At 40.1% G+C, this 23,090-nt stretch overlaps 3 protein-coding genes across 5 annotated transcripts in view; 2 read left to right on the top strand and 1 right to left on the bottom strand.

Annotated features, from left to right (window-relative positions):
- The window catches only part of LOC148083832 (SLIT-ROBO Rho GTPase-activating protein 1-like), a 31,975-nt gene extending 30,658 nt beyond the window's left edge, over window positions 1-1,317 (top strand). For both annotated transcript variants that reach the window (XM_087787023.1, XM_087787022.1), the window contains exon 23: window positions 364-1,317. In XM_087787023.1, coding sequence (XP_087643149.1) covers window positions 364-807 — 444 coding nt within the window. In that variant the 3' untranslated portion in view covers window positions 808-1,317. The remainder of the gene's footprint in view (window positions 1-363) is intronic.
- A 2,532-nt stretch (window positions 1,318-3,849) lies between these two features.
- Window positions 3,850-7,115, bottom strand: kics2 (KICSTOR subunit 2). 2 transcript variants are annotated; one of them, XM_087787018.1, is made up of 4 exons: window positions 7,033-7,115; window positions 6,654-6,913; window positions 5,037-5,325; window positions 3,850-4,871 (listed from the first exon to the last, which is right to left on the bottom strand). In XM_087787018.1, exons 2-4 carry the CDS (start codon window positions 6,883-6,885, stop codon window positions 4,052-4,054), a joined length of 1,341 nt encoding a protein of 446 aa, XP_087643144.1. In that variant the 5' UTR covers window positions 6,886-6,913; window positions 7,033-7,115; the 3' UTR covers window positions 3,850-4,051. The 2 variants fall into 2 exon arrangements, with proteins under 2 accessions (XP_087643144.1, XP_087643145.1); XM_087787019.1 differs by having other exon boundaries at window positions 6,654-7,092.
- Window positions 7,116-12,502: 5,387 nt separating this feature from the next.
- tmem19 (transmembrane protein 19) lies at window positions 12,503-22,925 on the top strand. Its single transcript, XM_087787017.1, has 8 exons — window positions 12,503-12,659; window positions 12,781-12,922; window positions 14,394-14,507; window positions 16,231-16,368; window positions 16,426-16,502; window positions 17,098-17,275; window positions 19,766-19,975; window positions 22,170-22,925. Exons 2-8 carry the CDS (start codon window positions 12,793-12,795, stop codon window positions 22,328-22,330), a joined length of 1,008 nt encoding a protein of 335 aa, XP_087643143.1. The 5' UTR covers window positions 12,503-12,659; window positions 12,781-12,792; the 3' UTR covers window positions 22,331-22,925.
- The last annotated feature ends 165 nt before the right edge of the window (window positions 22,926-23,090 follow it).

Genomic DNA, 23,090 nt, shown 5'->3' with positions numbered 1-23,090 from the left:
TTGATCGCTACAATGCTGTGTTTAAATTGTTAAATGTCAAAGTATGTCAAAGTGATTGAAGGCTGTGATTGGTTGACTGGGCGGCAAAGCATCATGGGAGTTGTTCAGGTCACTGTTACTGAGAGTGTGAATGTTACATTTTATTTGAAAGTTATAATAAATGTTTATATAAACAAGTGTAAAAATTAAGCTTTCAGCATTATCTGGATTTAATTGATCGCTTGGGGGTTTCTAGAACGTAACCCCCACAATAAACCATGGACCACTGTATTGTATGAAGTGAAATCAGCTCCTTGGCGAAGGTATTCTTGTGATGTTGATGAAGACGGCCCACATAGTGAGACTGGTCTGTCGTGGCTTCAGGACATAGAGGAGACGGTGACGGTGGCTCTGGGCGACCTGCGGCAGCTGGACCGGCAGGGCTGCAGACCAGCACCGGACGTGGTCCTGGACACCCTGGAGCAGATGAAGAACGGCCCGGTCACCACCTGCTCTTCCGAGTCCCCGAGCCCCCACAGCACACCCAGCACCCCAGGAACGCCCGGCACGCCGGGGACACCGGGGACACCCGGCACCCCGAGCCCACTGAGTCCTTTAAGCCCCATGAGCCCACTGCCCGGACCTCCACCTGGACCCACCAGACCATCCAACCCGTCCCCGGACGGCATGGGCTCCTTTAAGCCTTTGGCCGCCGCTCGCATGGGACCCCCGCTGAGGCCCCCTGCTTTGCGGCCCAAACCCGTGGTGCCGCCCAAGAGCAGCACCCCGCCTCTGCCCCCGCCCCTCGACAAATCCTGCACCATGTGAGCCAAATTGAAGTAAAAAGGCTAAATCAGGCCAGACCCGGGCCAAAACTGGGCCAGAAGAGGAGATCAGGGTACTGATGATGATGACGAGCAACATGAGGGTAGGAACGGTAGGAGAAGGGTTTTAATGTAGTAATAAAATCTAATATATGACCTATGATATGATATGCCATGATATTTACGTGTTGTCAGGTTGGTGTTCTCTCTCTTGGTGTGTAGGACTTTCTCCATGTATCGAGTATTTATCAGAGGTTTAGCTAAAACAAGGGCCGGTAAGTGTGGGAGAAAAGTTCAGCTAAAAAAATAAGAATGTGGTTCAAGATGTTTTTTTTTTTTTTTTTTAAATCTCCTACAAATCCTGACGGTGCTGCTGTGTGTCGGGGGTGCGTCGGGGAGGGGGGCGGGTGTGACGGGGCAGAGTGAGGGTAGTTGTTTTTTTAAACATGTTTTGTGCTGCTGAGCTCACTTACACCTCAAACCATGTAACGCCTCCTGAGGTCGTCAGCGTTGAGCGGAGAAAAAAAAAGAAGAATTCCAGATATCAAATGAATGTTTCAGTGACGACTGTTTAGCCATTTATTGAATGTTCCGCGAGCTGCGCCGGCTTCTCGCAAGACTTTCGAGGAGCCTTTAAAGAAGGAAGGACCTAAGTCAGAGCCGCAGACAAGAGACCGAGGGGATCGAGAAAACTTTTCGGGGGTTGATTTTAGCCGAGTCGTCGAACGCAGGGACTCATAAAAACTGACTCGTAATCAGCAGAAACCAATGATGCGATCAAGTCAGTTGAAAAGTTGACACATTCGACTGTCGAGCGCTGCCATAAGTAATCATTTAAAACATTAAATGAGCTGCCAGATCATTTCTACTCACGAGTGCCACATCAAATACAGGGACTTTGCTTGCTCACATCGAGTTGAGGCTCAAGATAAATATTTGAAATATATAAACTGGAAACACAAACGCTGAACAATCTGTGCCCTCAGATCAGTTTTTATGAGTTCCCTCGACGTCTGAGCTTTTGAAGGCTTTCATTTGTGTTTGTAAGTCATTTTAAACTCAACCCTCCTTGTTTAAAAGAAGTTGCACACTTCCAATGTTGAATTCCAAGGACACTATTGAAGGTTACAACAGTGACATGAAACAAGTCCAAAATTATACATTTATTATCCTGTGGGATCTTTCCTGCTCAAGACCTTGGCTCCGGCATAGGTTTGACTCAGAAAGTTTATAATAGCCAGAGCATGTTAGTGACAATGAGTGATTTGTTAAATGGTAGATGTGGATTTTTTTTTTTAAGAAAAAGCAGAAGTAAAAACAATAAATAAACAGTTTTCGGGGCTTAAATGGAATCATGAAAATAATGAGTTTTTTGTTGTTTTTTTTAAAGGAAATTTTAAAAGTTGTCCACAATTTTGCCAAAAACGATCATTTAAAATACATTTAGCCGCATTTTTACACTGTTGAAAGCTCATGGTTTTCGTAGAACGTTAATAAACTTATAAGAGATATGAATAGTAACAATAATAAATTGTATTAACAGTACACTAAGGATTATATTATCCACTGGTTTAAAACATAAAGTCAAGGATAAAACTGGAAAATAATTCATAGACGGACTGGAAGATTCTTCTGACACATTTTGGAATTTCATTCAGGATCTTGACAGACGGAGCTGATCTTCTCTTGTTTAACAGAGGCTGTGGGTCGTGTGACCTCTGATAACACACTTGAGGTCAAAGATCTCTGCCAAGTCTTCAGGTTCTTGTGGACTTCTAAATAAAAGTTCTCCATAAATCTCTGGAAGAACCTGGAAATATGTCGAGGTTCCTTCAGTGTCAGTGCAGAGAGCTGGAGTCCCAGCTAGTCGGGTTGTTCTGGAGGGTGCAGCCGTGGTTGTGTGCAACTCAGTGAGGAGAACGAGACGCGACTGGTGTTAATAAGTAAAAACTTGCAACACAAATGAAACAGCCAAAGTTGTGCGTCTGCGACTCGCCTGTTCCGCTCTCGCCTGAGTGCAGAAGAATAGAAGATAGAATATTTATGTCCGTCTCGAGTGCCAGAACACAACGGCGGGCGACTGTCGTAGAAGCATGCTGCTTTTTTGAGTTTGTGAGCGAGTGTGTGTTTGTGTTGATAAAGTTCAACCTGCTTGTTACACTAAAAATCACTAGTTCACCTTAAAAACCACAGGAAGCTAACAGGGTGGGGAGTTTAAACGCCCGAAAAAAAACAACACTTGAACAGCACACTGATTGTGACCGCCATTTAAACTGGCTGTGTGTGTGTGTGCGTGTGCGTGTGTGTAATGAACCTGAGATGTGTGTACATGTGAAAGTGCCTTTTTTTATCTTTTTGGGTGGGTACGGGGAGGAGGGGAAGTTGTAAATCCACTCGTGCATGTCCCTGAACGAAGAGCAGCAGCACTGCGAATGAAATAATCATAAAGTGTTTAGTAGATTCCTAAATTATGAATTCTAGCATTAACCCATTGTGACATTGCACTTTGTTGTATAGGATTGTGTACTTGGCATGTAGCATCATCACATGTTGGTGCATTTTTAAAACTCGACGGGAGGTTTCTCGGAATGTGTTTGACGATAAAGGAACTGGTTTTGTCCGTTAGTGTTGCTGTATTTGAAAACGGGAGAATCCCAACGACAAGCTCATATTAGCCAAATGAACTGTATCAATGTGTTGTATTTATATTATAAATAAACTAAATAAACTAGAACTCCACACACACACTTTTCAGTCGTCCTTCCCACACAAGATGCATGCATTCATTTTTTTTTCAGAAAATGGGGTGAAATAACAGTGGATGAAATTTTCAAATACCATCTGGATCCATATATTTTTTCCATATATTTTTAGAGTATTCGTCACTCTCTGTACGAGGAGCTGACAGCACAAGCTTCCCTTCTTCCTCACCTATTCTTTATGTTCTGCAAGTGAGTTTCTCAACACCTGTGTCTCTTAAACACATTGCTAGCAAGGATATTTCAAATGCTAAAAAAAAGATTATATCATGTGAACGACAATCAAATCATGTTGTAAAACTTTCTTTATTCAGTCACATTTTCATTTCATTTAAACAATAAAACCTAAACAAAATGTATTAAAATTCTTATAATAAATTAAAAACTTTAAACGCCTCGACAGCGTTCTACTCAAATCATTCATAAAAAAATAAAAAAATTAGTCGATCAGTATTTAGTCGAAAATATTTTTGGCAGATTAAGACCGGCTCATCCCTTCGACCCGGGTTTGAGGGTGCTGAAGGGTTTGGAGTTCCGCAGCGAGGTCGAGATCTCCTGCAGAAAGGAGGTGATGTACAAATCCTTCTCGGACTTTTTCCCGTCGAAGATGACCACCAGGGTGAAGTGCGGCTCGGGCCGGGTCAGGTAGTAGGTGCTCTGGACCTTGTCGTCGTAGAAGTGCACCACCTTGTCCAGGCTGTTCAGTTCGCCGGCGCGGTCGCCCATCATCATGATGACGTTGGGCCAGTGGGTGAGCGGGCGCTCGCCCGTGGGCAGCGACACCACGGCGGGGAACTGCTCCACGCCTTTGGGCGCCTCCCGGTACGAGTGCGGGTGGTGGTAGCCGTGACCCTGGAAGCTCTCGGAGCCGCGGTTGTCGAACACCAGCGACACGTTGTTGGCGTCGTGTTTGCGGATGAAGGTGAGGATCTTGCCATGGTAGTCCGGCGTGGTCCGCGCCGTCAGCGCCTTCATGTCGGCCGCGGCCGTCTGCCGGCTCAGAGCCTCGTGGAAGTAGAAGCTGAACTTCGCCAGGAGCGCCGCCTGGAAGCGCTGCAGCCAGGTGTAGAGGTGCGGCGGCTGCACGGACTTCTGGGATTGACCGCCGAACAGGTTCTTCCGCGTCTCCTTCTGCTTCTGGAACAGTTGACCCCAGGCCGTGATTTTGGAGTTGGCGCTGTGCAAACTCAGCAGCGCGGGCAGGAAGTGCCACTCGGAGATCTGCGCCTGGCAGCGGAGCAGCTGAGAGACCACGTCCACCTCGGTCTGGAAGCTCTCCTCCACGCGGCCCAGAATCGGGTGGTGGAACCTGACAGAAGGAGAACGGCATCTCGTTAGAACAACGTGGAATCTCCCGAGACGACACGAATGATGTTCCTGCAGAAACTCCTCTGACCCAGAAACGTCACCTGACTTATGAAGATGACGTTTCCAGGTCGTCGCGTGGTTTCCGTCGACTACGAAAGACACTCACTTGGAGCTGTACTTGTGCAGGACGGCGTCCAGCGTGGCGACCAGCTCCTCCGAGTTGATGCTCTTCTGGCTGCCCAGCGCGTGCATCTTCTCGTACAGGTCGGCCATCTCGGTGCGAGCCTGCGTGAAGTGACACAGCTGCTCCGACAGGTGCGACAGCAGGTCCTCCAGGTAGGAGGCGGACCCCGGCTGGCTGTGGCGCCCCGCTGTGGTCACCTTCTTCAGCTCGTTGAAGAGGGAAGTGTAGATGGTGCGGATGGAGTCTTTGCGGCTGAAGAAGGACTGACCTCCTGCACGGACACAAACGCTTGGTATTAAAGCCAGTTCACCTGGATGTTAGAGTGCTAGAGCTCCCTCTACTGGCAGAATCTGCTACAGCATTACATATTTTCATGCCATGACTGTTGCACAAAATGTCCTTTTCCTATGCTACGAAAGGGACATTTTTATCGAATCAAAATATCATTAAAAGATCCGTTTTGGATTTTACAAATTGTCAGTTATCCCTCTTATGTGTCAAAGTCAATCATCTGACTTTTGCACATCTAAAATACACAATAACATCAGAATCAGAAACTTGAATTGCTAGTGTTGTAAAAAAAAAAACAGTGTCAGTACACAATAGAATGATGAAATAAGATAACACACAAAATAAGATATATAAAAAACATAAAGCCACTAGGCAGCCATTCTGCAGCTTCTAGATAATTATTTTGAGACTATAGAATTTAATTTAATTTATTACCTTTAATGTATTCAATATTATATTATGTTTAAAGAACAATGATTAGAAAAGAAACTTCATTAAAAATAAAATTCTTAATTTTTAAGCAGAGCAGTCAACTTGGATGGCGATATTACAAGACATGAAAATAAAAAGGTTTCCCACCATAAATCCCTGATAAAATTTGACTTAAGCAAACAAATACGTTTTAAGAACTCTATGGGGGGACAAACCACAGAGAATTTAAGAAATTGTCCAGGTAAATGTGAGCAAAAATTGTACATTATATTTACAATGACACACATGCAATATACATTATCTTATAGGCAATGCTTCAGTTAACTGTAACGTCCTTAAAATACATATTGATACATTTTCTTCACATCAAAAAAAGTCAATTAACCGTTTCAGAATAACACAGCAGACCAATGACTTGATTAAATAAATAACTATATATAAATAAAGTAATTTGATGCATCATGATTTTAAAATTATACATATGCACTATTTTTCCTATATGGCACACATTTTATGGTTTATTTAGAAAGCATATGCTGCAATAGTCGATTTGGATTCCTCGTCAGATAAGACCCAGAGACACATGTCGTGGCTTGATATTCCTGAGGTTGATTCTTGGAAGGAGAACAGAGACAGGTCACTCATGAACTCCAGCTCAAACGTCATGAGTGAACACAGTCGTGTCTGTTCTACACATCGTTCAACGGCGGGTTCTTCCACCACTGTGACGTGTTCAAGTCTTCTCCAGGAAACCAGACAGAAATCCATGGTTTAAGACACACGAGCGCTTTCAAGGGTTATTGGAAAAAGGCGGCGCGCGGATGTATTCGTGTCTAATGCACAGATGGATATACATATGTCGTGAGGTTCACTGACCCAGCTTCTGACCCAGGAAGGTCATGTTGTGGTACGCCTTCTCCGCGGCTGCCAGGTGAGCCAGCGCGGCCAGCAGTCCGCTCCAGATGGCCCCGCTGCTCTTGCTGGTGTCCTTCTCTTTCTCCACGTAGTCCTTGGCCCGGTCGAAGGAAAAGATGCCGAGCTGCGTGAAGAAGCTCTCGAGGATAGCTCTCTCCTTGGGCACGGGCCGCAGCTCCTCCACCTCCGCCATGGCTGGACAGCTAGCCGTTAGCTGCTAACTGAGGAGCGGTTTGAACGTCATAAACAAGGTGTAAAACATTTGACCGAACCGAAACCATGATCGGAAGTGGACTACTAGATGAACTACTAGATGTGCGGGTAGTTTAAAACCACTTACATGTGAAGGTTAAAAATTAGATCACACTAAAAGAAAAATACACCGATTACCGGCTGCACGTCCGACGCCATCTTTGGCCACACCGGAAGTAAACACAACGGCGAGTCACGAGGGACAATATGAGCTCCTAGGTAAACCACAAGCAGGTAGAATTATTTCTTCATAGAATATCAATTCGGCTATCCTTTTTCTTGTCAAGAGTTTCAGCATGGTGTGTATTCAGTTGAAAATACTTTTTCCATCATCCCTGGTGAAAGAACACCAGAAAAGTTTGTCACCTATTCAAACAGGTGACCAAGTATCATTCAATACATTTCATGTGTCCTAAAAATGAATGAACGTAAGGGAAAGAAGTTGCTACAATTCATTAGCTTTATTTCTCTTATCTTCACATAATTAGAGGGTTTTATTTCTTGCTAATTTTTGAATCAATTATTTGTGCAAAATAAAATTGGATATAGTTTTTTGCAGAATATATTCGAATTCGAATGAATTTTAAAAGATGTTTTAATAGCCGTCCTGCCTTTCCGACAGGAGTAATATCATCGATTGCAGTTGTATAAATAAGTGAAAATACAACAAAATAAGTTTGAATCTGAGAGATATTTCACTTCATATGCGTTCAAGGAATCAAAACGTAAAAATGTCTAGAAGACTACATCTTCAAAACTATGGAACTATGGAATACGTTACACACACACGTAAAAGCACATTTAGATCTGTTTTTAATTTATTGCTGCACAATATTTTTACTTTCTTCGGCTCTTACTATATTCATGCGCCATTGATATGAGGGACATGTACATGAAATTAAAACGAAAAATAAAATCAAAATAACTCAGAGTCATTGCTAGAATTAAGTAAGTAAGTAAGTAATATTTATTTATATAGCGCTTTTCTAGATCAGGGTCACAAAGCACTTAAACAATCAAAACAATACTCAAAAAAGTACATACTTTAAAGATCAAGATAATACTGAGAACAATACAGGAGTTCGAGAAATTCAAGGAAAAGCCTGAACAAATAGAAACGTCTTAAGGTGTTTCTTAAAGGAGTCAGTAGATCCATCAAGCGCAAAGAGAGAGGAAGATTGTTCCAAAGCTTAGGAGCAACAGCCTGAAAAGATTTCTCTCCTCTGGTCCTGAGCTGTGTGCGTGGAACCATCAGTAGATTCTGATCCACAGACCTCAGAGCCCGAGCTGGGGTGTAAGGCTGGATCATATCAGTGATGTAAGGAGGAGCCTGACCATGAATAGCTCTGAAAGTAAGAACCAGAATTGTAAAGTTGATCCTGAAAGAAACTGGAAGCCAGTGAAGAGTTTTAAGGATCGGAGAAATGTGAGTTCTTCTACTAGAGCGGGTCAGAATTCTCGCTGCAGAGTTCTGAATCAACTGAAGGCGAGACAGATCCTTCTTGTTAAGACATGAAAACAAACTGTTGCAATAGTCCAGACAAGAAGAAACAAACGCATGGATTACAAGCTCCAGATCATGTTCCGACAACATTTTCCTAAGTTTAGAGATTTTTCTCAGTTGAAGGAAACAGTTTCTGGTCAGTTTTCTGCAGTGTCGAACAAGAGACATGTCTTTATCAAATACAACACCCAGGTTTCTCAGGCTCAGTTTGACAGACCGACCTAAGTCACCCAAGTACTGACTCAACCCTGGAACCTTATCATCAGGAGCAATCACCAGAGTTTCAGTTTTGTCCACATTTAGCTGTAGAGTGTTTTCACTCAGCCAATGTTTGATTTCTAGCAAAAATTGACTAAGCTGTTCAGCCTTTGGGGCTCAGTTGGATCAAAAGAGTAGTAGAGCTGGATGTCATCAGCAAAAATGTGATAAGAAACATCAGGAAATCTCTGAATGATTTTACCGAGGGGAATCAAGTACAGCAAAAACAATAAAGGACCCAGAACAGAACCTTGAGGGACTCCACACAACAGATCTGCCGATTCAGACCTCATTTGATTAAGTAGAATACTGCAGTCATCCATCACATTAGCAAATATGAAATATAACAGAAAATTAACAAACAAAATTACATCTCCGCCACTAAAATAACCACCAAACATGCCTAGATACCATAAAAGCTTTAAAAGGGCAACAATTATTATAATAAGTTAATACTTTATAAAGTTCCCCCCATCTGAAATCTCGGCGAACGAGAGGTTATGAGAGCGTAACCCATCAATACGTAATAATGACTTCACTCCTCCTCCAGCCAACTGTAATTACGCCTGTTTGTTTATAAAACAAGTCCCTTAGATGTGGAGACTTTTGGGATTGATGACGCTGCGTGACAAACCTTGATGCTTGACCAATCAACTCGGAGTGGGTGTGGCTATGGTAAACAAGATTTCATCTTGAGGAAAACTGTGTTTTAAGCAGGGCTTAAGATCATTTTCTAATGTAAATAGTCTAACATCTATTTAAGATACACTTAAATCAACACATTACTTGACCTTTAACTAACAATAAGTTCAATAAACTGAGAAGTTTTCGTTGAACTCCAGGGTTGTTATTAAAGCATAGATTATGGCGAAAATCAAAACGCCCTCTGTCAACACGAATTAAACATGAAACAGCGGATGAGATATGAACATATGATATAGAAGAGGAAGTGATGGACTCGCATCCTCTTTGACTTCTAATATGACAGCTATGCATCTCACGTCAAGTGTGTGCACCCCCAAAGCAAGAGGAGCTCTCAAAAACTTTCATGTGTCAAGAGTGTCTTTAAAGCTAGTTCCTGCTGAAATCTCCGAGCATCTTCGAAACCATCCACATTGAAATGTTCATTACAAGACAAAGAACACCTCATTGGCAGTAAGATGGACTCGCTGAACTTGCCTTGTCCATTCTCCGCTGAATTTTATCAACTATTACTAAGGGTCAAGGTTGAAAGACAATCCTGGTTGAAATATTTCACAGAATGGTTTAGTTAAAAGTTGCATTTAGAATTTCCCCCAAGATAATTGGGTAATTTTTTTTTATTGCATTAACTGACTTGTGTTTCAATGTAGCTGTTATTTAAAATTTAAAAAAAAGTTTTCCTAGCCAATCAATTCAATTCTACCTAACAAAATGTAATTAATTAAGTAAAGGTTATTTGTAAAGCACCTTTCTAGACCAGGGTCACAAAGCGCTTTAACAATCAAAAACAATGTACAGTTAAAATATATACTTTAAAAGATCAAGACAAACAAGACAAACAGAGTCCCAGAAAATCAAGGAAAAGCACAAATAAAAATTTCTTAAGATGTTTTTGAAGGAGTCAGTAGATTAATCAAACACAAGTTTGTGTCTCTTGATCCTTTAAGCCTCTTTTTTTTATATTTAAAAATAAATCTTTCAATATGTCATTCCCAGTAATTTGAAGCATACATTATCTTGTCTCTAATCTCTGTTTTTCTATGTGTTAAACCACATGTCAATTAAGTCTTTTTCTTCAAAAGAAAGTTTAGTGTTTCCTTGTTTTGCCACAGGCATAATGAAGCGGGTCATCATGTGAATGGGGAGAGTTTGAAGGCGAGCGAGGTATCAGCCTCTTTGCCCTCCCATGGAGAGCGTGTTGATAAATTGACCGTCTGACATCAGGGATTTTACACAAGTAATAAACACTGGAGATGCGTTCAAGATTCCGTCTCTTCCCAAGTCATAGAGAGGTAGGTGCTTCTTCTTCTTCTTCTTCTTCTTCTTCTTCTTTCACATTTTGGTCGAATTATCACAACTTTTTTCCCATCAGAATAAGAACATTTTATTACCAATGTTGTAATCACAACATTGGATTTTTTTTTGTGGTAGTAAATAAAAAATGAAATAAGATAATACAATAGAAAAACAGAACCAAGGTAGCAATTCTGTGGTGTCTATCTATGTCATCAATCAGTAATACTTGCAGCTCGATTTTTCAGAACATACAGTGGTTTAGGATGCGGTTCCTGTATAAAGTGTAAGATGCAGCTTTATCCCTGGCTATGCACTAGCAGAAGACACCAAAGGGGGAAATAGTAAAAGTAGAGTTAATATTTGCTAAAAGGTTTAATAATTAGACATTGTGTTGCTTAACCTAACATACAGTACAGGTCAGAAATCGTACAAGCTCATTCAAAGTTTCTGCAATTTTTGGGACTGGCTGATTTTCATTTCTTAAAGTAATGATGGCCGATCATTTCTCTTTACAGCTGATCGGTTCGTTTAAACAATGAATGATAAAGTTTTCCAATAGAGTTGTATCAACCTGACTTGTGACCCTGGTCTCGAAAAGCGCTATATAAATAAATATTACTTACTTACTTACTTACAACACAACTAATGGTTCCAGCCCCATTAAAAAGGCAAACAAGTCCCCTAAGTTACCCCTAAGTCCACCTGTGGAGTAAAAACGATTTCAGGTCGGAAGGTCATCGAAAGACTGCCAAAAGTCTGTATAGCAGTCATCAGAGAAAGGGTGGCTACGTCAATATATATATGATATATTTCACGTGTTCATTCATAGTTTTGTTGCATTCATTGAGAATCTATTTGGTAAATAATCATGAAAACAAAGAAAAAAAACCTCGCATGAAAAGGTGTCTCCAAACTTTTGGCCAGTACTGTAGCTGTTAATATATCTGTTAATAAGAACAACAATGTCAGTAAGATGAGATTTGTGTGATTTTAAAAAGAAAATATTTTGTAGTAGTTATTCTTGTAATTGTGGTCACAGCAGTGAAAAGAGTCTAAGAGTCTCTGTTGTTACAAAATAGTATTTGTTTTATTGATTTAAAAAAAAGAAAGAAAACAGTCCCAACAAGTATAAATAATAGGGACTTAACTTCATTTGTATCAGGCTGAAAATGCACATTTTATTTTGTTATTTTACGTATTTTTTGCACGCAGAGGAATTTCAATAAAAGAAAAGTGCATCGTTTACCATGTGCAAATCATCCTATGCAAGTACAATAAACGTTTATAATCTTAAAATCATTTAGAGTGTTCTTAATAAGAAATTGCATTTTTGATTATATTTTTTATTTGTTGGTCAAACCAAAAAAATTAAATGCCTTTAAATTTAGTGGAGAGAGAGCGAGGAGAGAAAGAGAAGGATAGACAGAGAGCACTGACAAAAACAATTTCGGTGTTTTATAAGTAAGTAAGTAATTTATATTTATAAAGCGCTTTTCCAGACCAGGGTCACAAAGCGCTTAAACAATCAAAACAATACTCAATAAAATATAAGCTGATTTATTTATATATATTAAAAAATAATGCCTAATAATCATAACTTAAAAATCAATAGATCATTAATCATAAAACATGTTCAGTCAAAGTGGGATATTTTCCTAAAAATAAACCCATTAAAAACGATTAAGTTGAATTTAACTTTATCTATAATATTTGTGTGACGTTGACAAAGCTGTACTACCCCTTTAAGAAAATAGATACCGGAAGTCAGATGTATTCTTCATTCGGGTTCGCTGTCAGTGAGAAGGAGTGTGTGTGTGTGTGTTTGTGTGTAACGTGAACTCAGTTTTATTTTCCTGAATAACGCCAGAATTATTTGGGAATTACCTTTGTGGTCAAGTTTGTTTATTGAGGTTTTTCGTCAATGTTCGTGGTCGAGATGTCCGTGTTCAGAATGGGTGAGTTAAGGGAAATATCCCCGTTATTTAGCCTCACAGCTAAACATGACATCGTCGTGATATTATGAACAAAAGTCAATTTTACCAACAGTATACGTTCTGCTTACTGTCTGTCCCTCAGCTTTCCCTCAACATGGGTTCTGATCCGCATGTGCCTGTAACAGAATACGTCAAGATGATCACCGACATGGTGGTTCTGTGTGGCACTTTGTCACTGTCCCTCTTCTTCTGGATCACGTCCATCGTCATCAGCACCTACTCAGGTGAGCTCCAGATCATCTGCTTTGTTTTCTTGTTTATTCTGACATGTTTATCGAGCCAAAGAAGATACTGTGTCCTACACTTTACTTTTGATCAGCGGATGCATTTACCGTGAGTTCAGAAAACAAGGTCCACCTTGTTTGAGAGCTGATCATATGCCTTCTTCTCAAGGCTTCCAGGAATATGGTCCAAGGTTTAGCTCCCCATTTTTTGTGTGTATTTAGATGTTCTTGTGCTACCACGACACAAAAGAGGCCCTGTCAGAAAGATTCCCTGTGACCAGAAACTTAGACACATCTACAACGTTCTGTGTCAGCTGTGTTTTCTGGATCAGGCAGTTGTTCTGCTTCTTGTGACAGGAACTGATGTGGTCCAGGATGGTTTTCACCATGAGACTATGTTGAAGTGAGACACAAATGAGCGGAAATCATTTCCCATTATCTGCAACGATGTGTTTTATTTGTTTTTTGTTAATATAATCATGCCGAAAAAAGCGAATGAAACTGAACCAACTTTCCACTCATTACTTTTAATAGAGACGCGGCGTGTTCAAAAATATTGTCGATATATTGCGGTACTATACATGGATACATATATATATATGTTTATGTTTTATTTGTTGCTTTCAAATCATATTTTATTTGTGACAATAGTTCTCATGTGGTTTAATATTTCAATAAAATCAATGTAAAATAAAATTATTCATAATTAAATTGAAAATTTTCGAATATGCACAACTTCTTCATTTTTGTGTTGCAATTAAACTTTTGGTCGCTAGATGGCGGCAGTCATAACCTATTCCTACGCTAATGGGATAGTGGAATCCTTTGAGTTCCCAAGCAGTGATTAGGGACGAGAGGATACGTTAGACTTCAGCGTCTTTTAAAGTAGATGTTGGTACACTGTTTGGTTTCAAAACCAATGAAAGCAGTTACGACTTTGTCAAGTGTCGTCTGTAAGTTCCTACAGTATCACAAAACTCCAAACATATGGTATATTTTCCATTTTATCGTGATAGGTTATTGTATCACCAGATTCTTGCCAATACAGTCAACAAACTGCAGACACCGAAGCCTTTCAGTTGCTGCAGCCAGCAAGTAAAACTTTGCTGGAGGAATTTTTAATAATTTCCAAATGACTTTGTGCTATAAATATTTTTCTATTCCTGATAAATGATTTCTTCAAAATCATTTTGACCACATTCCCAGTAATCATTGGGAATTTAACTTGTGTCGTCGTGACTTTTGTTTTTTCTACTTAAAGGGCAACTAATGTGATGATTTAAGTATGTTTCTTTTTGCACAAAACTCTCATTTAATAAAGATTTACATTAGAAAATATGCTTAAGCTTCGCCCACTTCAAAAATGCTCTGTTTTTTGCTGAGATGAAAACCCGTCCAAGCATCCACGCTCTGATCGGTCACAGGAACGCAAATGCCCTCACACCTTCAGCATCTTTTCGTGTGTTTACAGGAACGATGCAGCCGGTGTCGCCATGGCGATGGTTGTTTTCCATTCTGGTTCCGCTCACCCTGACTGTGAGAGCACTGAAGCGAGGCAGTCTTGACCACTCGGGTGCTCTTGGAGGTACAACACTATTTTCTCTGATGGCGCTTCGGTTTCCAATGGTTTCTTTAGTGTGCCGTGAAAATCACTGGACTTCAGATCAATGGGTCACTGTTTTCCGATATCTGTTTTGAAGTCTTTTCTCTTCACGCTCACCATGAAGTTGAGCATTAGTTCCAGGTATAATCGCCCGGAGTATGACAGTCCTCCAAGTGTTTCTCAAGACTTGACTCTGTTTCCTCCTGATATTTATCTGTGATTAGACAAATCTCAAGTTCACAGTGGTTGTTGGGACCAGAGCCCCCGAGGTGGGGCAGTGGTGTTAAAAGGTCACCGACTGGCTGCAGAATTTGGTACGACACGTCTTAGACGATTGGTAGAAACTACTAGAGTGGGAAATTGCGGCTAAAGGAAGGAAGACTATGACACAGTGTGGTGCATGAGAGTGTCAAATGAAATGTGGGATGAGTGATGAGAGTAGACCGGAGTACTCGGGGTGTATCCAAAATAGTAATGACCTGAAAAACTGAATCTTATGCAAGTAAGTCAGATATTTTTAACACTGACAATCTCTTATCAAAGACGTTTGCTTGCAGGGTTGATTCACAAGGCCACTCTTAAATTTCAGAGAAATGGGTTTTTTTTAAACAATGATTGGCAGTAAATCTGGACAGCGCTTTTAAAAATGATCGCCGCTGGGTTTTCCCAGTCACCAAGACATTTATTGGACACACTAGAGCAAATTTGGAATGTTGGAAAAGAGAAAAAAGGTTTTCCCACCAAGCTTCATTTGTGGAGCTGAAGAAAAGTACAGTGTGTGTCTTGTCTTTGGGTTTCCTCGTCCAAGTAGCACAATCTTGTTTTGTGGTTGGAAAAGTTCAACCAGAACAATTTGACATATTGCATACTGAATTTATATGGTTTTAGGCTTGAAAATGTCATCTTAGTGTATTTATAATTTGAAATGTCTTAACTTTTGAGCAGTTCGGGGTCGAATTGACCCAAAAGTCTGAAAGCAAATGTGTTTGTAGTATCCCTTGTGTTGTCTCTGGGTCAAGGTGACCCGAAAGCCCGAAAACAAATGTGTTTGTAGTATCCCTTGTGTGTGTAACACATTTGTAATGTTTTTTGTAATTATTTGATTAATTATAATCATATAGAAATTTGTGTATATTTAAATATGTTATTTATTTTCTTTTATGTTTGACAGTGTATTATTGGCTTATTAGCTACTAGGTGTAAAAGGCAGCCTATCAGAGGACACACATACATATGAACACGACTCTTGATACTTAAATTAATTGATTTATTCATAACTATTTTTAGAAAATCTAGTTTTGACTTGTTACCTAGACTTTAGTGAAACGTGTTTATTAAGTTTCTCTTTTCATATGATTCTATTTTTTTTATTATACAAAAATAACAACATAAACATTTATACTTACTGTTTCTTTCACTTATTATTTTTCTGAATTGTTAAATGTTTATTTCTAAAATGTTTTTTTATTTATCTATTAAGGGTTTTTTTAATCTCTTGTCAGTTGTTGAGTAGTTTTCCGATATTTTCTCTTCTTTTGTTAATGTTTCACTCCCTAAAATCTTAAACCTTAAACCTTTTTATCCGTATTAATTTTCTTCACTATGTTTTTAGAGTCAAATCAAGAACAATTTCAACATTCTGTTGCTGAAGCAGCAGCTTGTTTTTTGTCCGTCAGTGACTCTTTGCCGTTGATCTCTCTCTCAGCTCTGCTGGTGGGCTTCGTGCTGACCATGGCCAACTTCAGCTTCTTCGCCGCCCTCCTGGCTTTCTTCATCACCTCGTCCCGACTGACGCGCTGGGGAGGACCACAGAAGAAGAAGATCGACCCGGACTACAAAGAAGGTGGGTCACGCTGGTTCTGGGATGTGGGTTCGGTGCTAACGTCCGTGCTTGTGTCAGGCGGTCAGAGGAACTGGGTCCAGGTTTTCTGCAACGGCGGCATTCCAACGGAGCTGGCGCTGTTGTACATGATCGAGGTGAGGAGATGAAATGTCCTGGAAAATACTTTAAAAATGTTACCTTATCTCTAACAAGAAACGCATCTAGTCAACAAAGCAATTATTTGTGTATCCATTCATTTGTTAAAGTTTGGGTGATGTCATCTGTTGTTAAAAAAAACTGTGTCTTTGTAAGATCCAGATCATTTAATTGTTAGACAGTGGTGTGTAAACTGATGTGTTCGCATAATTAAAATATAAATAATGAACATCTAGTTAAAGTTGTACTTCAAATGAGGTAATACATGTATTTTTCTAAATAAAGATGCGTTTGTTAGATTTATATTCTCAATGCCTTTGAGCCATTAGGTCTTTTTAAACACTGGATTTGCGTCTTCAGGGGATTCTTAGTACATTCTGATCTTGTGAATCGAGCTAGACACAGACACAGACACACACAACAAGGAGTCACTGATCTGATTCAATCTATAAAGGGACAGAACAGTCCAAAGACTCTTTTACACTCATTTTTATGATGTTTTTGTAAGGATAAGAGTTACAGTTTTACAGGAGGGGAATGATGTTGACATTTTTGTCAAGTGCTGCCGAGCGTTTAAGTACGTTTGTCACCCAGGCGGGTCCAGGTGAGATCCCCATCGACTTCGGGCAGCAGTACTCCGCCTCCTGGATGTGTTTGTCCTTGTTGGGCGCGTTGGCCTGCAGCACCGGAGACACTTGGGCCTCAGAAGTGGGACCCGTCCTCAGCAAATCCAAACCCAGACTCATCACCACCTGGAAGGAAGTTCCAGCAGGTGAGAAAACTTCTCCTTGGCCAACGCAAACACAGAAACACAAGATATTTACAAGGACATGCTTCTAGATGGTTGGATGGATAGATGGATGGATAAATGGATGAATAGATGAATAGATGGATAGATGGATAGATGGATGGATGGATAGATGGATGGATGGATAGATGGATGGATAGATAGATGGATAGATGGATGGATAAATGGATGAATAGATGGATAGATGGATGGATAGATGGATGAATATATGGATGGATAGATAGATGGATAGATGGATGGATGGATAGATGGATGGATAGATGGATGGATAGATGGATAGATGGATGGATAGATGGATGAATAGATGGATAGATGGATGGATAGATGGATGAATATATGGATGGATAGATAGATGGATAGATGGATGGATAAATGGATGAATAGATGGATAGATGGATAGATGGATGATAGATGGATAGATGGATAGATGGATAGATGGATGGATGGATGGATGGATAGATGGATGGATAAATGGATGAATAGATGGATGGATGGGTAGATAGATGGATGGATGGATAGATGGATGGATAAATGGATAGATGGATGATAGATAGATGGATGGATAAATGGATGAATAGATGGATGAATAGATGGATGGATGGATGGATAAATGGATAGATGGATGGATGGATAAATGGATGAATAGATGGATGGATGGATAAATGGATGAATAGATGGATGGATGGATAGATAGATGGATGGATGGATGAATAGATGGATAAATGGATGAATAGATGGATAGATAGATGGATGGATGAATAGATGGATAGATAACTTTATTGATTCCTCTGGAGGTCTCCTTCGGGAATTTTTTTTCCCAATTAGAATAGTAAGATTCATAAAAAAAAAAACAAGGACAAAGTTTCTTTAAAAATAAAGTGCAATATAACATCAATCAAAGACAAAGGATACAAAGACTAACATAGAATAGAACATCATGATACTTTCACTGCACTCCTGCCCTCGAACTCAGAATTATACAATCTAATAGCACGAGGAATGAATGAGTCCCTGAGCTACACATGAAGAAAGATGCACATTTACATGGACATTAACACACACTTCCAAGTCACACTGATGCGCACACACATAGTAGCCACACACTGTGTCACACATATTGAAAGTGAAGCAGAACTAATAGAAAATACCCTCTCCTCTTACTAAAGGTCAAAAGTTTAAATTGTCTTTTCCAGACAGTTTGTAAAACCTTTACATTTTTTAGGTTATTTTTTCATATTTTCTGTTAAATTAAATTATCAACAGTCATTACTCCCACTATTGTTTTAACAAAGATCTTCGCTTCCTAATTGTTTCCTGGACGAGCGTTATGTGGCCTCAGAACTGTTTTACAACAGTGTTTTTTTTCATAATTTATTTATTATTTTTCATAATTAATTCTTTGTGGCTCAATTTATCTTAATAATTTGTTCTGCTCCATCAAACACTCCCAACATCGTTTCAACTCTCATTGGCTTCAATTTTTATAAATCTTTATCTCATCTTAAACGCTTGAATCTTTGTAGGTCACCATGTGAATTTAAACCTTATCTGCAGTACTTTGAAGATAAGAAACGACCCACATAAAGTATCAATTAAAGAAAAGCACTAAGTCATATTTTTATAAACTGGGCTTTTATCTTTTCTCCACTAAAGATTTATTCGTTTTGGTGAAATCTCATCGCACCGGACATGGACTGTTGTATTAGAATATTTAAAAAAATAACTTTTTTTTAATGAAAGCGTACCAATATTTTAGAGGCTTTTTCAAATATAAAGCTTCTCTGAATGTGCATCTCTAAGGGTGATTTCCAGACTGCACAGTGTAAACTACAGTGACGTCATAGACAAACACCAAACCACTGTTGATTGAATGCAGTAGTTCTTCATGGAGCCGTAGAAAATTCCTTCAAACCTTCCTAAATTGATAGAATTAAAGAACATTTCAATGTCCCCATTATTTAGTTGGTGTCTGAAGGTTGTATAAATGCCTTGAGGAAGGCCATTGAAACATAAAAAATGTGGGAATTGGTTCTTGGACATCTGGCACCAAGTATCAAGGGCAGGTTTGTTAAAATACCACTGTGTTGTCGTCTGAATACTATACTTGTTGTTGGGTTCAAAATACCCCAACTGTTGATCGGATGACGGGATAAGAAGCTCATAAACTCTTGTGTTTGTTTATCTCTTAAAAATAAAGACAATTGTTTAGAATAAACAAACTAGTCAGTTGGGAAAAGACGAGCTGATCTCCATGGCGAAGTTAAATAAAGCCCAGTGAGAATTGATGTCAAGACTTGTTACGATGCAGACCATAATATTTTATTTAAAAACAAACAGTACTACAAATACGTAATGAAATACTAATTAATAAAAGTTGGTCTTGCTTTAGGCTGGCTGATTCAAAGAGAAGTGAAAGATTCAAGACTCTGAACTGCGACCATGTTCTCCTCTCAGGGACCAACGGTGGAGTGACTTCTGTGGGACTGTTGGCCAGCTTCCTGGGTGGACTGGCGGTGGGCGTGGCCTACTTCATATCCCAGCTGCTGACGGTCAGCAACCTTCACCTGTCCGACCCGCAGTGGCCGGTGATGTTGTACGGCGGCGTGGCCGGCCTGGTGGGCTCCCTCGTGGACTCTTACCTGGGAGCTCACATGCAGTTCTCCGGTGAGTCGCGATAAAAAAAAAAACCCTGGAACAAGTGAAAAACAGGAATGCTCTCCCTGGACACTCTGGATCCTCGAAAACTATCGACTTCTGTTCTCGACTGACCACGACTACTGCGGCGTGAAATTGAAAAGCCAAAAAAACTAGATCAGGCGAGTCACGATGCCGTCAATGAGGGAGAGTTTCAGTTGCACAACAAGGAATAGGAAGTCATCAGCACTGTAAATCTGTTGTTTACAACACATTTACAGTTATAAAGAAAAAGAAAAAGTCATAAATACATTGATGTTATCTCAACTTCACTTTGTGTGAGGCTCGAGAGTATCGTACACTTTGAATCAAACACATTAATATCATGATTATCACTATTATTTACAACTACTATCAAGTACTTTCAACTGTAATCGACTAAATTATAAACTGTGATCAACATATTCTGACATTTATCTTTACAGTCAAAATGTTTTTGTTTTTAAGAACCAGAGAGAACAGCTCTTCTTTTTTTTAGATTCTGTTTTTCCAAGAAAAACAGAATCTATTTACTAACCTAAATTCATGTTTTTGTTACTCATTTATTAATATTGTTTGATCGTCTCGTCTCGTCTTCTTGCACTCATCCGGGTTTGGTTAAACTTATTTCGGCCACTGGTATAAGTTCGTAACCGTAAGTGAGGGTAGGGATGTAGATCCACTGGTATACAGTACAGTGTACTTTTGCCTTTTGGCTCAGCTCTCTCTTTACCACCATGGATCAGTGTAGCGTCCACACGACTGCAGATGCTTGAAGTCCTTCAGAGAGTCAACGTTCCATTACCCTAGAGCTAGCTTCTGCAGCCGAGGACCAGCTAGCCAGGGTCCCCACTCACAATACCCCAAAACCATTTGGCCCCTGAAACAAGGGGAAAATTATGGTCATCATATGAACATTATGTAAGTAAGTAAGTAAGTAAGTAATTTTTATTTGTATAGCGCTTTTCCAGACCAGGGTCACAAAGCGCTTAAACAATCAAAACAATATTCAATAAAGTATATACTTTAAAGGTCAAGATAAAACTGATAACACAACAGGAGTTCCAGAAAATCAAGGAAAAGCCTGAACAAATAAAAATGTTGTTTTTAAAGATTTTTTTAAAGATGTTTCTTGAAGGAGTCAGTAGATCATCAAACACAGAGGGAGAGGAAGATCGTTCCAAAGCTTAGGAGCAACAGCCTGGAAGGATTTCTCTCCTCTGGTCCTGAACCGTGTTCAGGAACCATCAGTAGATTCTGATCCACAGACCTCAGAGCCAGAGCTGGGGTGTAAGGCTGGATCAGATCACTGATGTAAGGAGGAGCCTGACCATGAATAGATCTGAAAGTAAGAACCAGAATTTTAAAGTTGATCCTGAAAGAAACTGGAAGCCAGTGAAAAGTTTTAAGGATCGGAGAAATGTGAGTTCTTCTACTAGAGCGGGTTAGAATTCTTGCTGCAGAGTTCTGAATCAACTGCAGGCGAGACAGCTCCTTCTTGTTAAGACATGAAAACAAACTGTTGCAATAGTCCAGACGAGAAGAAACAAACGCATGGATTACAAGCTCCAGATCATGTTCCGACAACATTTTCCTAAGTTTAGAGATTTTTCTCAGTTGAAGGAAACTGTTTGTGGTCAGTTTTCTGCAGCGTTGAACTAGAGACATGTCTTTATCAAATACAACACCCAGGTTTCTCAGGCTCAGTTTGACAGGCTGATTTAAGTCACCCAAGTACTGACTCAACCCTGGAACCTTATCATCAGGAGCAATAACCAGAGTTTCAGTTTTGTCCGCATTTAGCTGCAAAGTGTTTTCACTCAGCCATTGTTTGATTTCTAGCAAACAAGTAACTAAGCGGCTCAGTTGGATCAAAAGAGCAGTAGAGCTGGATGTCATCAGCAAAAATGTGATAAGAAACATGAGGAAATCTCTGAATGATTTTACCGAGGGGAATCAAGTACAGCAAAAACAATAAAGGACCCAGAACAGAACCTTGAGGGACTCCACACATCAGATCTGTCGATTCAGACCTCATTTGATTGGCAGATACACTAAAATTGCGCCCAGAAAGGTATGATGAGAACCATTTTAACACAGACCCTGACAGTCCCACTTCATCCCTCAGTCTTCTCAGCAGGATGTTTGCCGTGTGATCATTTATTTATGCCGTGTCTCTCCTCAGGGTTCGACGTGAGCATCGGGAAGGTGGTGAGCTACGAGTCGGCCACCACGCAGCGGATATGTGGGAAACCCATCTTGGACAACAACGCGGTCAACCTTTTCTCGTCGGTCCTGGTGGCGCTCATCCTGCCGGGGCTGGCGTGGGGCATGTGGCCTCGGTAATGGGCGCGTGGCCACGGCGGCAGGACGAACGACGGCGGAGGGGGAAAGTAACAAGCCGACCCGTGGACTCCTTCTCTCTGCTGGATTATTCTTCTGTAGCTTCTCATGTTCAGACTCTGGAGGCTCACCTGCATGATGTCACTCACCTGCCAGGATGCGTGACTCGGAGGCGTGTTTTTTGGGAAGAAGAAAGTTTTTGAAAAAAAAAGTATTGTTATGAAGTTGTACCTTTCAATACCGTCTGCCACTTTTCAAACATCACTATTCTTATTACTATTATTTCTTTACTTTTTTTTACTTTCCTTACCTTCAGAAGTGACACGAGATTCAGTTACACAACCGTGTCTGAAGCTGGAGTGACTTGAACCAAACATTGCTACGTTCATCATTATGCAAACTTTTTAAACGTTTTGTCATTTTTCCCATATGTGGAGCTCAGATGTTGCTGAAGATTATAAATCAACTGTTTGTTTCCAGTGTTGTATGTTGTGATGTTTTTAAGAATTTATGTTTATGTTTTTTTCTGTTTGTAAAACGTGCTCCCTACTGGAATAAAGTGAGTCGACATCAAGATGGATGTTATACACAAAGAGAACGGCAGAGGGCGACATTTATTTATTTTAAAGCACATTTAACTATTTTTTTTTTTAATGCAATTGTTTCCAACCGTTTTTAATCACGTCATCTTTTCGCTTTTGCGACTGAAAAATGAATTTATCGATTTTAGCTTCAGCTGCTATTTAAAACCGGCTTATTTCCG

Source organism: Callionymus lyra, chromosome 3, assembly GCF_982586985.1.
Source record: "Callionymus lyra chromosome 3, fCalLyr1.hap1.1, whole genome shotgun sequence".
Taxonomy (NCBI): Eukaryota; Metazoa; Chordata; class Actinopteri; order Syngnathiformes; family Callionymidae; genus Callionymus; species Callionymus lyra.
This window is presented reverse-complemented; position numbering and strand designations above follow the sequence as displayed.

Coding starts and splice junctions, on each gene's coding strand:
- kics2 (XM_087787018.1), bottom strand. CDS start 6,885: ATGGCGGAGGTGGAGGAGCTGCGGCCCGTGCCCAAGGAGAGAGCTATC. Junction 5,326..6,653: donor CTTCCTGGGTCAGAAGCTGG/GTCAGTGAACCT, acceptor GTGTCCGTGCAG/GAGGTCAGTCCTTCTTCAGC. Junction 4,872..5,036: donor CTGCACAAGTACAGCTCCAA/GTGAGTGTCTTT, acceptor TCCTTCTGTCAG/GTTCCACCACCCGATTCTGG.
- tmem19 (XM_087787017.1), top strand. CDS start 12,793: ATGGGTTCTGATCCGCATGTGCCTGTAACAGAATACGTCAAGATGATC. Junction 16,503..17,097: donor CGCTGTTGTACATGATCGAG/GTGAGGAGATGA, acceptor TTTGTCACCCAG/GCGGGTCCAGGTGAGATCCC. Junction 17,276..19,765: donor CTGGAAGGAAGTTCCAGCAG/GTGAGAAAACTT, acceptor TTCTCCTCTCAG/GGACCAACGGTGGAGTGACT.